At 37.3% G+C, this 15703-nt stretch overlaps 1 protein-coding gene across 5 annotated transcripts in view; it reads right to left on the reverse strand.

Moving 5' to 3' along the window:
• LOC145788202 (FH1/FH2 domain-containing protein 3-like) overlaps positions 1-15703 on the reverse strand; it is a 40738-nt gene that overhangs the window by 598 nt on the left and 24437 nt on the right. Inside the window, exons 11-27 of one of the 5 annotated variants that reach the window (XM_082599894.1) lie at positions 15293-15508; positions 14620-14691; positions 14013-14138; positions 13389-13457; positions 11915-11988; positions 10758-10844; positions 9735-10381; positions 9200-9505; positions 8563-8691; positions 8037-8192; positions 7593-7775; positions 6912-7031; positions 3713-3874; positions 2992-3182; positions 1789-1981; positions 1123-1234; positions 229-408 (exon numbers count right to left, since the gene is read on the reverse strand). In XM_082599894.1, coding sequence (XP_082456020.1) covers positions 229-408; positions 1123-1234; positions 1789-1981; positions 2992-3182; positions 3713-3874; positions 6912-7031; positions 7593-7775; positions 8037-8192; positions 8563-8691; positions 9200-9505; positions 9735-10381; positions 10758-10844; positions 11915-11988; positions 13389-13457; positions 14013-14138; positions 14620-14691; positions 15293-15508 — 3023 coding nt within the window. Of the gene's footprint in view, positions 1-228; positions 409-1122; positions 1235-1788; positions 1982-2991; positions 3183-3712; positions 3875-6911; positions 7032-7592; positions 7776-8036; positions 8193-8562; positions 8692-9199; positions 9506-9734; positions 10382-10757; positions 10845-11914; positions 11989-13388; positions 13458-14012; positions 14139-14619; positions 14692-15098; positions 15183-15292; positions 15509-15703 lie in introns of all 5 variants that reach the window. The other 4 variants (XM_082599895.1, XM_082599897.1, XM_082599896.1 and 1 more) reach the window with 4 other exon arrangements.

Below are 15703 nucleotides of genomic sequence, written 5' to 3' on the forward strand. Positions count from 1 at the left end.
GAAAGAAAGAAGAAGTTGATTGGTTGTGTTACAGTATGGCCTAAAAATATCTGATAGAAAACAAACATACGCTATTGGCTTTCTGGGTTTCAAAAGCGCATCAGGCAAAGCACTAAAATTATAAAGTTTTTTCCTATGAGGGTTTTTCTTCGTATGCTAACCAAAATTTAGATTTTCCATGACTAACGTTTAAATGTAAAAAATTCATTTAACACATGAATGACTCACGTGATTTTCGCTGCGCATTGCGTGATCGCTTCCTCCTATTCACAGGAGTTGAACGCTCACGAGGCGCATGAGTGGCAGTTTTCACCAGCTGTTCCATGATTGGGTCAGTGACGTCATCCGAATGGGACGAGACGGCCATCTTGGTAGTCAGCTGGTCAGCAGGCTCGACAGGCTTTCGTCCTGTTCAACGTTTAGTGTTATAAAACGACTGAAGTCATCAACTGATGTTTTAAAACTTTTTTGACAATATCATCGGCCATTTTGTCGTATTTTAGATACGACAAAAATCACGTGCTTCTGTGACGGGGGTGTTTGAATTCGGCGGCTAATTTCAAAATAAAGTAGTCTTCAAAAGAGTTTAACATCACTGTCCATATATAAAAATGCTGACAGGTTTCAAATTCTTAGCGCTTAGAAAGAGTCTCAAAAAACGTGATGATGACCTTTTCTCATGGGTAGGAAATAATATCAAAGGACAGTGTCACTTTGGATGTTTGTTAAATATATATCGGAAGTACCTCATAGGCGCACGGTTGAAACTTCCATAATCATTGCGAAGTTTCAGTCACGCGAACTATAAATGCCATCACTGAGAAGCTCGTTTGAGCAAGGAAGCAGGTTTTTGAGTTAAAAAAATCTGTATTTTGTTCTCGTCTAAATTATACCTTTAAATTACACAGCGTGAAAGGTCCGTTTATTTATGGACATGTGATGAATCAATACACGTTTCCTATGGCAGTGGTTTAGTTTCGATTAAATTGGAAATGCGCAGATGAAAAACATTGACATAGTCGTGTTTTAAGGCAACAGCAACGTCAACAAAACGTTGTGTTATTCAGATAAGCTAAAACGTTGGCAAATTACAAAAGCCAAAGAGCATCACAAAATACTTACCTCTGTTCATTCTAGACCGGGATCGCTTCTCTACTTGGGTATCAACTGGCCGTATGGCTGTCTCCATCATCTTTTGCTTCATTTGTTCTTCTGTTGTCGAAAAGCGTCGAGTCTAAACGCAAGGTTTTTGTTCTCAGAACTTGAGTCGTTTTGAAGGTGAAAGATGAAGAAAATCAACATTGAAAAGTTACCTTTTTTAAACGTTCGGTGACGTTGAAATGACGAAAAATGTTACTTTTTTTACGACTAAGTCTGTGCATTCGTTTGGCTATTTGAATAAGAAAGTGAAAACTAGATTTGGTGTGGCCAACTTGGAAAAATAAAGACGGAAACATTGGAACTCACAAGAATCATTTCGTCATCAGATATCATCGAATCAGAGAGAATATTTTCCTGGTGAAGATAATGAAAGAAACAAAAAGTTAAGAGAAAGAGAAATTCAGAAAAAAGTAGAAACATACAATCAAGAGTATAAGCGAAACATAGAGAAAAATTTGTTTGTAGCCTTATACATGAGAATATTGAAAAACCCAGATAGCAGAATTTATCATTTTTGCACTAATTCAACGTCTGCAGACGTTGAATCAGTGTATTCATTCAATGTAAAAATAAAACGCTTTGCTGTGTGGAAAGTTAATACAATTTCACAGAGAGAATCAACTTTACCTCCATTATCATTTTTCCTCTCGTTCTATTTCTTTCTCCTCTTTGGTGTTTCTTTTTTCTCTGTGATTCCGCTCTCTCTTTTGATGTCCGGTACTCAAGAGCGAATTCAGAAATCATTCGAGCGAATACTTGAACGCTGGTGTTGCCAGCTACTTTTGAGTTTGACCCAAAATAAAGCAACATTCCCCTGAATCTAAAAGAAGGTAAAATGACATCAAAACCTCTTCTCGAACAAATTTAAATGAAAAAGGAGATTTTTTTTAATGATTTTTGTTTTTACCCAATTAAAATTAAGAGTGTCCTATATTTTTTGTTTGTTTTTTGAAATACTTTATTTTAACAACTTTTGAAAGGCCTACATTTATGCATTTATGAATAGCCTGCATGCGTTGGCAGTAACAGATTAAAAAGCTGGTTTTCATTATTGCTAAAATTACTTTTACCACCAACAATTACATAAAGAAATCAATTTCGTAAGAGTAACCTATTTCTGGCTGTTGTACATTTTCCAAGTAAAACGTTTGGTTTGCTGCCAATAGAAATAGTTTAATTTGCGAAAGATGCTACAACGTGCACGATAGCCATACTACTTGAGGCACGTGAGATATAAAATAGTTGTCAGTAAACCGAAACTTAAAAGCTCATCAACTTTGAACATTTCCTTACACTGTAACACATAAACGGTAAAACTTTGGCACAAAAACCAAGTCAAAATAACGATTGTAAGTGGAAAAATCCGGTTTAACTTAATTTCAGAGTACTTTCAATGGGTTTACGCGAGTGTCTATTAACTCGTTTCTGTAGAATTGGTAGACATTATAAAAAGTAATGAAGCATTACCGGTAACCTTTAGTAATCGTTTAATAATGTTCTGAGTACTGAAGTTAACACTAAAGTGAAGCACTTACAGAAAGCGGCCGCACGCAAATCACAACTTAGTCTCTGAGCAGCAGAATACACGTTATTTCCCAACCAGAAAAACAGCCTATTTTATAATGATTCAAAATCTGCGGATAATGCATCAATATACAAAGACTGCTTTCTGGACGAAGTCGGCAATCACACAAACTACACCTTTTTTGACTATAGCAGCTGTGAAAATTCACAAACTTTGACTTGTCCCATAATTTGGAACAAAAACAATTATATTGTTTGATGTCGAACATACGTTGCTGCACCACTTGATCAAAGAAATTGTTTTACCTGTTAATTAGCCTTGAATGTACGACCTTTAAAGTGATGATTTTCTGAGCGCAGGACATTAAGAATTCGGAAAGTTTTGTTCGAAATGCCGCTTTCGATTCGTGCTTGGCGATGAGCTTCAAATAATCCCAAGAGCTTTTGCATCTTCTCTCCATGGCTTCAAGAGTCTCCTCCAGAAGGTCAAAGTCCACCTTACCAACACAAAGTTTAAAATCGAGTTTTCAATAGTTTGTTTGAAGTTAAAGTTTAGATTTCAGATGCACAAATGCGTTGTTTTAATACAAGTTAGTTTGACTACAAAAAGAAAGTCCAAGAATTTGGATTTTTAAGATTTTCGTACGCATCTAATCAATGCAAAGCAAAAAGTAAAACATAAGCCTACAATGTAAAAAAATGTTCAAAATACGTAAGATAAATGCTTTAGGTTTAGAATGTCTTCTATTGCTGCAAATGTATTCCGATATTTTTTTAAAAGTTTTAATGCAAATACAGTACAGCAATGTAACGTGGGACCCCTTAATACAATTGATGCACGTTATAACGTTCGCGTTTTGTCGCTTCTACCATTTTCTAGACCTCTGCCATGTTGGACATATATTGTTTTTCGTTGCGATGATCAGAAATAAAAACAAACTGAACTGATATCAAGATTATTTTGATTATACATTTCCTGCGTTAAACCGACGTAATAAAAGCGTAATTTATCGCATCTACTACTCACCCTGGAGCATCTGGTGAGGGCTCCAAGTTCCGAATACAGGTCTGAGGAGCCAGGGAATTTATCCAGGACACACTGGGTTACATGATGCAGGAGGGATTGCTTGTGAAGAGTATCTTTGACTTCTGGGACTTTAGTGAGATAAGAAATATCGAATCCTTGTACCTGAGGCAACGAAATCCAATAGCATGAGTAAAGTGGACAATTTAGAATCTTAGATAAAATGGTTTCATAGTAAAACGTGTCAAGGTATTAGATACCCAGCCTAATATTAAATATCAGTCCTTCTTTACATTGATTCAACATCTATAGACGTTGAATCAATGTAAAAAAGAATCTCTCTGCATCAAACTTAAATCACCAACGGGAGTGACGTGGCTCCCTTGAAAGCTCCGGTTTCATCAGAGGTCGCACCCACGTTTTACGATTACAAGTTACGCTTTATGATTACAACGTTGTACGATTACAAGTTACGCTTTATGATTACAACGTTGTACGATTACAAGTTACGCTTTATGATTACAACGTTGTACGATTACAAGTTACGCTTTATGATTACAACGTTGTACGATTACAAGTTACGCTTTATGATTACAACGTTGTACGATTACAAGTTACGCTTTATGATTACAACGTTGTACGATTACAAGTTACGCTTTATGATTACAACGTTGTACGATTACAAGTTATTTTCTGCGTTTTTCCACCCAATAGTTTGTCAAACATGAGACAAAGCCTAATGCTTTTGATGAAGGAAGTCGACGAACGATGTAAAGACTAATAAAAAAATTAAAAATGGAAACCCTGAACACTAGTGTCAGCTAGAATACTTTTTGTTGATTTGCCGCACTGGCCAGCATTAAAGCATTTAGTTTAAAGAGCACAGTTCTGTAGTATTGCGTTATTTAGTCTACTTACAGTATTTTCAACCCCGAAGTTTACACTTGCCATCGAACTTTTCACAAAAAAGAAAAATCAAGCAGACAGAACACAATTTGAAAAATAAGCGACAGCTGCACTGCCAACACCTTCACACATGTTGTCTTTTATTTCAATTGGAGTTATGTAAGGTCATGTTGAGATAATGGTTGTCAAATTATGGCTTGTACTGAACAAATAGTCGCAATTTTGAGCTTAAGCTTAAGTCTGCATAAAGCAAGAGTGGGCGACAAGTAAAGGCCAAGTTCGATAAACCATTAAAAAAGATTTTTAGATGTTGATTCCACGTAATACAACCCGCTAAAATTCGAAAGAATGAAAAGCAATGAAACAAAAACGAAAAAGGATATTATTTCACATTACAAATGTTAAAAAAACACAGATGAAATTTATTTCTGGCACTGAATGTAATCCACACAGTAGGCTGTCTGCGTAATGACCACCCAGTGAAGAAAATCGCGTTACCAATGGGTCACGAACTCCATTGTGGGAATTCATAAATTGATCAAGAAAAGTAAAATTCCTTTCAAATAGGCTGCTCACATATCACGTATAGTTTTACAGCAAATTATCAAAAATTGTTTCAATGTTACTCATAGAGAAAGTGTTATAGCAGCATTCAAGTTTATATCAGTTAAGAAATCATTCGTCTGAAGACGTTGAATCAATGAAAAAAGGACTGATTTGCTGACTGGGAAAACGCAGCTTGTCAACCACGTGACCGAATGGTCAGAGCGTCTGCACATGTTCGAAAGGGCATCGGTTCGACACCAACCAAGAGCATGCGGTTGTGTATAGGCAAGACTGGCATGCTGATATGTAGGCACGAGGATTGGTTCCTTTGCCTTCCACGTCATACACAGTCTGACAATGCAGTCACCGGTAGCAATGCGACAAACAGGTTTATAGAGGTTCAGGTTTAACTCAAGAGTCTCGGTGAAAGCGAGACTTTAGCAACGTTTGAGAATTTTTATGAAATAAAACACATCACTGAAACAGCAATAATCTCAAAATGATTTTAGAGATAAATTTTTTGACTTAATAAACAAATTATGAAAACAGCAAGACAGATTGATAAAGGTCATCAGCCAATGAATCACTACCTAATCTCTTCAAATGTTAACCTCCACAGAAAATCAACCGTTTTTACATTAATTAAACGTCTGCAAACTTAAATCAATGTAAAACACGGTTGATTTGCTGTCAGTGCGGTAAACTGGACAGCAAAACACGTTGAAATATGTGGCAATAACACTACTTTAGTTTTAATATTTCCCACACAATTTTAAAAGCCTGTTTTTATTAACTTATCCAAGGCTTGTGTTATTAACATAATATTTAAATTAATGTGATTTACAAAACATATTGATTTACAAAACAAGGGTCACATTTATTTTTAAACAAACTCTCAAGCCACAGAATTTTGCTTTTTTTCTGAAACTCCCACCATGATCTACAAATTCTACATGAAAGATAACAGAAAATGAATGTTGCTAGTTTTGATAAAAGGCAGGGTTGAAAATTTACAAAAAACAAACCCAGGGCCAAGAGTTCTCACTCCACTTTGGGCTTGGCCTGAAAAAGGGAGTTTTTGCATGTTATGTAACAACAAAGCGACGCTCTAAGTTATATAACAAACACTACGTTCCCAAGCGAAAACTGCGCCTGTCTGCATTTGTTGATGAAAACATAATGGATTTTGATAACCTGGGCGTTGCAGCTTTGCAACTGTGGAAGCATTGACTTTGTTTGTGCAAAATAAACGTTTCAACAAAGCAAGATGTCACAACTGTTCATGCAAAATGATATAAAAACAACCATCCAAATTTAACTGAGTTTCATTCTAAGCGTATCGAAGAAACGAGGCTTCATCTTATGTCAATGTCACAGAAACTGATCACAGTAGATTTGGTAGAGAGTAAAGATGACAAAAAAATTGTGACTCTCTTCAAAATGTCAAAATGTCGGGGTGGGGAAACCTTGCTTTAGGCCAGGGGTGTGCGACAAAAGGTTTAGAATGCAAGAGCGTAAACGTCACGGTTGTGCCAGACGAATGCAATTGCATCATCAATCCTCCGTGCTAATTCTGCAGCGAGCAAATCAGCATATTTTTACGTTCATTCAGTTTCAGCAGATTGTCTGTGTAAAAAGGGACTGATTTTGCCGGCTGGGTCATCAGTCATCACTACAAGGTAAGTAAGAAAAATTTTAAACCTTAATTTATATGCAAGAAAATTGAGCCTTCCACAAGCACAAGACTCACTGATGTGCTGTTGAGGAGGTTTCCAATCGATCTCAATGCTGCGAGGATGTACCGAAGGGTTTTGTTTGATTTCAGTTCATTGATACCATCCTTGAGATCTTGTAAGGGTTCCGCTACGTCCTGGTTGATGAAAAAAGATTTTGTTTGAAAGGATGTCTTTTTTTACACTTATGCAACGTACGACGACAGAGAATGAATGAAAAAGTGATACAGCTTTTGCGTTTTCTTCAAATGTGCTTACGTCGACACGGTTAAATAATCTCAAACAAGATTTTGTTAGCTTTTTTTGCACCTGGGGCGTTTCGCCTGCCTTCAATCTAACAATTATTCAATGAGGATAATATTTCCAACAACAATGCAGTTTTCAGACTTACCAAACAACTTTTACAATGATTTTCAGATAACAACCCATTAGCAATCTTATGAAAGTGACTCGTGTTTTATTAGCTGGATCTACGAAAACATCTGAGTACGCGATTTAAATTGAAAGTGGTGAAGGTACTTTGACAGATCTTTTATGCAAGAGGTTGTTTTCCATCTCAGCTCAAGAAGTTTCCCATTAAGGAATAAAATGTCATCAAGGAAACTGTGTTCGATTCTGGGCGAGTGCAATGAAAAAGTCAATAAAAATGTTTTTTTTATTTTAATTGAAAAGAAATATTGTTATTTTTAAAATCTTACTTTTTCCAAAACGTTGTAGTCAAGTTTGAACGCCCATAGATTGAGTCTAGCTTCCAACTCCGATATGGATGATAAGGTCAAGAGAAACTGTTCTGCTGACCCAAGAGCGACATCTGGCGTCACTTGCATTCCTTCTTGAATGGCGGAAATCTCTTCTTCGGTTGGGACCATTGTCAAGAGTTTCTGTAAGAAACAAAATCCATACTCTGGAAAAGTTTTTTTGCAATGATTTAAATAAAGACTGCATGGTTTGAAGACTCAATGAACCAAACGTCAATCGATGACTTCGCTCAAGTGACCAAAACAGCTTGGTTTTGGTGCCAAGGTAATAAAACCAAGCAGCTGTATGCAGCTGTCATTCACAATCACAGCAACTATAAGTTTTCATAAACGACGGTAAAAAACGTTAACTTTCGGTTACTTTAAACATAGATTTTCACATACCTCTATTTGCTCTTTCGTCAGAGCAGACTCATCCATATTGATGATGGCGGACTTAATCGTCCTGGGAGGAGGGAGCACAGTCAGTCCAATGTTGATTGCGTTCGATCTCTTTACATCCAACACACGGAGCTCGTTTTTCTTTTCCGTTTGTTGTTTCTGAAAAAGCGGAAAAATAATTTCATGCGGAAAACTGTTCATACGCAAACATCTTTTTCATAATTTTTTTCTGTTTTTTTTTTCATTTATTTTCCGCTTAATTTCAGGCCAGCATGGTTATCTATAATACTTCATAAGAACAAATCGCTAGATGAATTAAACAAAAGGCATACTACCCAGACAGCAAAATCGACCGTTTTTTTACATTGATTTAACGTCTACGTTGATCTGCAGGCGTTAAATCAACGTTAAAAGGGTTTATTCGCTGTCCGGGTATCTTTAAACCTTTAAGTTAAACTAAACTTAGAAAACACAAACTTTGAAACAAAAAGGTTAACGTGAAAGGTGAAGTACATCCTATTAGCCGAACCTTTTGCGCAATGTCCTTCGTTTTCAACTGAAAAAGATTGATATATTTTTCCGCTTCGATTTGCACATCTTCAATGTCGGACCAAACGTTCGAGTTCACTCGAAGATTGTTTGCGGGAGGTTTAGGAGCCTAAAGCGGCAAGAAAGAAACAAATTCTGATCTAGTAATCTGAACTAAGCCAATGGGTGCAAGAAAAAAACTTGAAATAGAAAAGCTGTAAGTGGAGACATTACATTATAATGCAAAGCTCCGCTTTTCCAGTCGTAATAGAAGAGCCCATTCTCAGTTTGAAATTTTTTCGCCTTGTTGCAAGCTTGCTTTCAACAAAAACCTTTAAATTGCTTAAAAATTATCTTCACTACTCTTATGTAGCGCATGGAAAGCACATTATTTCGTAAATCAGAAAAAAAGAAATCGTTGCAGTGTGGCGAATAAGCCAAAAGCCGATGCAGTTTCGTATCACCCTATCTAAAACCCCTAGTTACAAGTAACACATCTTACAGAACAGAAGACATACAAAAAAATAAATATGAGACTTTTGTATAGAAGCCCATTGCGCTATCACTGCTCCACAGCTTATGGAGTTGATGTTAATGTATGTAAACCAAAATTCAGAATATACCAAAAATGTACTTACTTCTTTCCAAAACAATCTGATTGTTCTTCGTTTATTTAAAGGAGAATGGGTGAGGGAAGGAGATTGCGGATGTGGAGGCTGACCTACTCCAGGAGGAGGTGGTGGTGGTGGAGGAGCTCCTCCTGGAGCGGGTGGAGGTGGAGGAATTCTTCCAGGAGCTGGAGGAGGCGGGGGAACTCCACCAAAGAGTGAAGGCAGCGGAGGAAAGTCGGATTGAGAAGAGCGTGTTGATGTGGGAGACAAGACATCAATATCATCCAGCTCCGAAATCCCAGAGAAGTCAAAACCGTCAAGAGAAAGATTTCTCTGCAATCGCAACCAAGATTCTACGTTGGATTTTAGTACATCAACGTTAAAATGATGTATTTTTGATCATTTGTTGGGAAGACAATAACTTATCGAAAATACGATTTATCTTATTCGCTGCTTCATGTATTTCTAAAAGTGTAAAAATGCTTCAGTAAAAAAATAACGTGACAAGAAGAATATAGATCAAATGAAAAACAGTCTAAAAACATTAAGAAACAGAACTTACTTTACTGCTTTGTGATATAAGTTTTTCCCACATAATATCGCTGTCTTTCTTTGCAACGGGAGGGGGAAGCTCCGGGGTTACCTCTTCGACTTCTTCAACCGCAGGAGGCTTAATGCGGTTTATCACAGCGGCAGCAGATCCTTTGAGTTTTTCAGCCATTGCTTTGACACTAATGGGAGCTTCTGTGGGTTGGGAGGTTTCGTTTTCAGTGGAAAGGGTTTCATCAGAACCCTCGTCACTCTCCGTCTGCTTGGAGGCTACGGCTTGATTGGAGTACAGCATATCCATTAAAAATTTCTGATCGGTCGTGATCACATCACTAGACCGGTCAACTTGGCCGGTTTCTGCGGGAATTTTAATCTCCGGCACCGGCTTTGTCGGTTTGTCCAATCTCGAAAACGGCTTTTCCGGTTCGGTTTGATCGGAGGGAAAATGGGTTTCTTCTGGAGGTTTTTTTGTTGACACTGCGGAAGTATCACTAGAAGTGAGTTTTGACGCACTGTCGTGATATCGTCGTCGATGACGAGGTTGACTGATGACGTCACGATTGGTAACAGGTTCAGAAGGTAATTGTTGCTGTTGAACTTGTTTTTGTGTTTCTTGTTGACGCATTTCTTCTTGTTTTTGTAGTTGCAAGAGTTTCTTTTCTGCGGGTGAACAAGCACGAATAAAATTTCCTCATTCTTTTACCCTAACATTGACAAAAGTTGTCACACTTTTATCAAATAGTTATTGTAACAAATTGAAGTAATGTACAGCATTTCACTTGCATTAGAAATGTATAAATTGATGTTAAATAAAAGTATCAGTTTTCATTTTTTCACTAAGCATGACATCAAACCCCCTAAAAGATAAAGATTTAAAAAAAAAACAGACCACAGGATTTTCTATCATTTCAATTCAATCGGTTACGGTTAATTTTTTTTACACTGTTTAGTTGCACTATCGTCATGTCCTCTTGCAAGCCTTTCTTCTACTGTATAAAATCTCGCATGAGTACATGATTAAAAATCTCCTACTCACCCATTTTCCTTTTTTCTAGGACTTTACTGGAAGATGTTCTTGAAGGTGGAGGGGGCGGTTCAGATGGCCTTTCTTCCATGTTTATCACTGGAAAATGACAATAACATTTACCTACACATATTATACTATTGCGAATATTAATACAATAATATCATCATCATCATCATTGTCAGCCATTGTTGTTCCACTGCAGGATGAAGGCCTTCCCCATATCTTTATAATTTTGTCTGTCTTTGCACGTTTGTGTCCAGTGTTTGTCGAATTGGTAGAGTTCGTCTCGCCATCTTGTTTTCTGTTTCCCTCTTTTGCGTTTATTGTCAAGCGGTATCCAGTCAGTAGCTCTTCTTGTCCATCTGTTGTCAGTTGTTCGCATGATATGTCCTGCCCAATTCCACTTTAAACTTTTTATTGTTTGAATGATATCTTTGATTTGTGTTTGTTGTCGTATCCATTTGGCTGGTTTCCTGTCTTTCCATGTAATGCCTAAGAGTACTTGTTTTTACAATAATATATATACGAATATTAACAGTGAAACAAAATAAGAAATTAAAATTAAAGATGCCATCAATAGAGAGAAATGGTGGAGTCACTGCAGACAACTGGTCGACCCTGATGACCAAGTCGACCTGAAAGAAGACCAGGCTTCGTTGAAGCAAAATAGAGAGAGAGAATAGTATAGTACTATTCAAATACAAAAAAAAGTTGCAACAGCGTTGTATTCTTTTTCCTGTCTTCACGAGAAGTTACAAGATATCTAATCAGTACAGCAAGAGATCGCACCAGCGATCAAAGATGATCAGAAAGAACCCACTAATCACGTTATAAATGCAAATGTCTCCTTCTTGAAGTAGAGTGTAAGCCAACAATGGCAAGGTTTTACCACTACAGCTTAAAAGCGAATCGACGTGACGATTTTTTTGGCTTACTTTTGTAAAAAAGAAACTTGACCGTAGCCTACAGTTGCAAGTACTAATAACATCGTCCAAAGAAAACTATAGTACAATTTACAATTATCCAGTATCTTGTAATGTCGAAATTGGATCAAAAATGAAATTTCGTAAATTCAAAGCAAACCGTTTTCGTCGCAAGCAAACCCTTTAAAATTTAACTAAGTTCTACATCGCGTGCTACAAAACTTCAAAAGCGTGTTACAGTACCTCCATTTGAAACAGGAGCATGGCCATTTGGAAGCGGCGGTTTATCTTCGGCTTCTGCATTTATCAGATTTCGCCTTAAGATAAGAAAATATGATAAACATAAGGAAACAAAAATTTGCCGCCTTGCTTGATCATAATTATTTCTATGCATACTTTTCAGAGCAATTTAACCGAAAATAAAAACCAAAATGCACAATTTTTGTGACAAACATGCCGTGTACATTCCAACAAATCAAGCAAAAAAACAAAAACTCAAAAACAAATTTCACATTCTACATAGTTAAGCAAAGAGAGCATCAAATGCGACCAAAAGCCGCACTGATGCTTTTGAAGAGTGCTAGAAGGCTTGATGCACGAAAAACCAATTGCTTGTGGCCAGGGACTGACTGTACTGTACAGCAATTTTTATTGCCTGTCCTATGATTAAGTCGCCGTGGGGGAAAGCTGCTGCAATGCTGATGCTTCGTGATGCTGTCACCCAGCAGACGAAGAATGTAAAAAGTAGGAAAAGACAGATTCAAAATGCTATTGAAATTGATGACTTTTAGGGAATAATGACAGACTTTTAAATGCTGTGTTTGATTTTTAAATAAATTTTCAACACAAGCGTTCATGGAGCAAAACTGAAACAGATCAAAATAAAAAGGTTGTGTCTTAAGTGAAATATGTGATCGTTTCTTACCAAAAAGTTGGTCTTTGAACATAAAAACTTACAAAAGCTCAGATTTCTGAGAAGAAAAACTGCAATTTTTTTTCTCTTTTCTCTTAAAGTTTTTTCTCTTAAAATGCGATACTGAGTATTCAATTCAGGTTTCACTATGTTCATGCGCTGCAGTTTACAATTCAAACATACTTTCAGTTAATTTTTCATACCACTCTTCCAATTAGTTGGTTAGTTTTTGGATGTTAGTATATCATCTCTAATATGAGCACTGCCAAAATCTTAAACACTTATGCGCACACGCCTTCGGTCAAATCTGTCGCACTCTTTGAGTAACCTCTCAAGTTTTACAGTTACCATCTGTGAAGAATATGAACTCTTCTTCCGATTACAGGGTACTCAGTTGTGGTAGCTTTAACTCCACACAGTGCATTAACTTGCTGAGTCGAGGTAGAAAACTTTAACGTTTCTAAAATTAACCCACTCAAAATGTGCAACAGATTTAGTCGTGAATATGATGGCATTGGGCGGTGTGTAGACAAACAGCAAGTACGTGGAACAGCTATAAATTTGCTCGCACTTATACAGATCAAGTTAGTACACTTTGAGTGTAGGAAATCAGTTTAGGCGCACAAACAAAATAACCAGTTGGAGTTTTTGTTAAATAACTAGGCTATGACACAATTAGTTAACAAAATCGCTATATCTCAGTCGTTTCAACTGAGAAACAGCGTTTTTGTGTTTCATCCATTTGGACTAATGCAGTCACCTCGTTGTTAGAAAACCCAATACCATGCAAGCAACTCAGTATACCTTCTTTCAAGTTTAAGCCTTTCACTTTGATAAACTTCTTCAAGAGAGGGTCTTATTTGTCGGCGGTAACTGTGGCCAAAGGTTTTAAAAATAACTGTGCGAAGCATAATAAACAAAGAGTATATTTGCGTAGCATTACGTTTGAATTTAATCTACAGGTATTGACTTTGAAAACTAAAAGATAACCAGATGAAGATGATAAAGAACAATTTTATGAATCTTCCTTTAAAAGTTTCAAATTTTGCCCACTAAAGCTGTATCTTCACGGTAGAATAAAGCAAGTGTGTTGTGAAGATAGTAAGGCTCAATTCTGCCACAAAAGTCTCCCGACTAGAAACATCCGTGCAGACATTGAGTCAGTATTAAAAAGAGGGGATTTTGCTAGCTGGGTACATTCGTTACAATGGGGACAAGTGGCGGCTGCAGGGGGAAATTGGGGCAATCAACCTCCCTAAAACACGGAAAAGTAACTTTATTTACGGTGTATTTGCAAAATTGGATTACATACAAATCATTGTGTTCTGTTGAAATCGCCCCCCCCCCTTTTTAAGGCTACTCGCTGGATCCGCCCTGATGGGGACTGCCCTGTTCTTTTATGTTTTTATTTTTCGAGATGATTTTCACCTTCTCTCTCTCTCATTCCACTTTGCAAGTCTCTCTCTTCTCCTTTTTTCTCTCTCTTGATTATCTTCACCAGAGACAACAGCGCTGGTGCGCTGGGAAGTGTAGGCAGTTGGAGTGTTATTTGGTCTGCATGCAAAGCGACCAGTTGCGAAAAAAAGTAAAGTAAGCAGCGTATAACACAAAGTAATAGAAAAAACATACCAATTCCAAAGCTTTGAATTAAAATCGCCGGTCAAAGCAACACAAACCAGCTAACAAAAGCTACCATTTTCCTATCGCATTCTGGCAACATTAAAGTGATGTAAAATCGCAAGTTCGTTAAAGAAAGCTTAGAAAGAGATAATCTAGATTCTAGAACGTAGAAATACCTTCTCACAGAAGCGAAAGAGTCAAAAACCTTCAGCCTTTGAAGTTTAAGTGTTTACTTTTAAACAGCTTTAGAGATGGTATCCCAACAGTAAAAGGGAGCTCAAAACATACAGACGTGATATAAACAACATATTCATAGGAAACGTATGGAAATAAAGTATATTTTCGTTCAGTTTTATAACGGAAGATTAATTTGAAGACTTATTCATGTAACAACAAAGAAGATTTGTCATACAACCTTGCAGCTCGCTCGTGATTGGCAATGCTACCTTTGCGATCAGCAAGTATTTGGGGCTGAGATAGAGCAAACCTGTGAATAAGCACATGAACAAGCACATGCAAAGTTTTCCTTTGTAGTTGGATTAAAAGTAAATTTCATCATTCAGAAAATGAGTAGCACCTTCATGCACATTTGGCAAGATCAACCGAAATTGTGAAACTCATAGTACTTTAAATGCGGAACACAAGTAAATTTGCTCATTTTCACCACAACTTGTGGTAAGTTTTACAGCGTTAAAGCGGTATAAAGAAATTTAAAGTACTATGATTCTCAGCAACTGATTCCCGAAGACTGTTTTTTTCACCACCGATTTGCTGAAAGGGTTGAGTGTTACTGCTGAAGTTAGTATACAAATTGCGTTGCTCAGCGTTGTATTAAAGAAAAAGATGCAATTTGCCAACATCCGATGCGCAATGTCACCATAAATGATGGTTAACCTTCTTGGAGAACGTCGTCTTATCCGTGGTGAACTTTGAGTTTCGCTTACGACCGCAGGCGGGGCTAAAGACTCCTCATGTTCGCTTGAATAGAGTTGAATGAAAACAATTGAAAGTCTCAATCACAACCAAAAGGAAACAAAAAATACCACACGTATGGGCAAACAAAATTTACATCTTGATCGTAAACTTACTTCTTTGGTTGTTGCAACCACGGCTTTGGGCTCGCAGTGGGATCGGGGATTTCCCTGGACAAAAGTGTCGAGGGCTGCTCTTGTGCTGGTTTCTGCTGCTGCTTGGAAGGTATGGCGTCAGTGATGACGTCTGTTGGTGGGATGCTGGTGAGAGAATTCCTTCGTCTGCTCTTCCGCTCTATGCTGATCTCTGATTTTGTACGGTCCCGATTCCATCTGAAGGAAGATGCTTAATTTGTTACCATTAAATTGAGTTGGACATTTCGTTGATGTCATACCCTAAGCGCATTAACAAGAGATCTTAGAAAAACGACACAGGAACATAGGGAGTAGAAAGGGTACACGGTGGAAGAATATAGCAGAGGCATAGTAGACGAGCAGAGAGGAGACACAATGGAGAAAAAAAAAGGA

Source organism: Aplidium turbinatum, chromosome 2 (genome assembly GCF_918807975.1).
Source record: "Aplidium turbinatum chromosome 2, kaAplTurb1.1, whole genome shotgun sequence".
Lineage (NCBI taxonomy): Eukaryota > Metazoa > Chordata > Ascidiacea > Aplousobranchia > Polyclinidae > Aplidium > Aplidium turbinatum.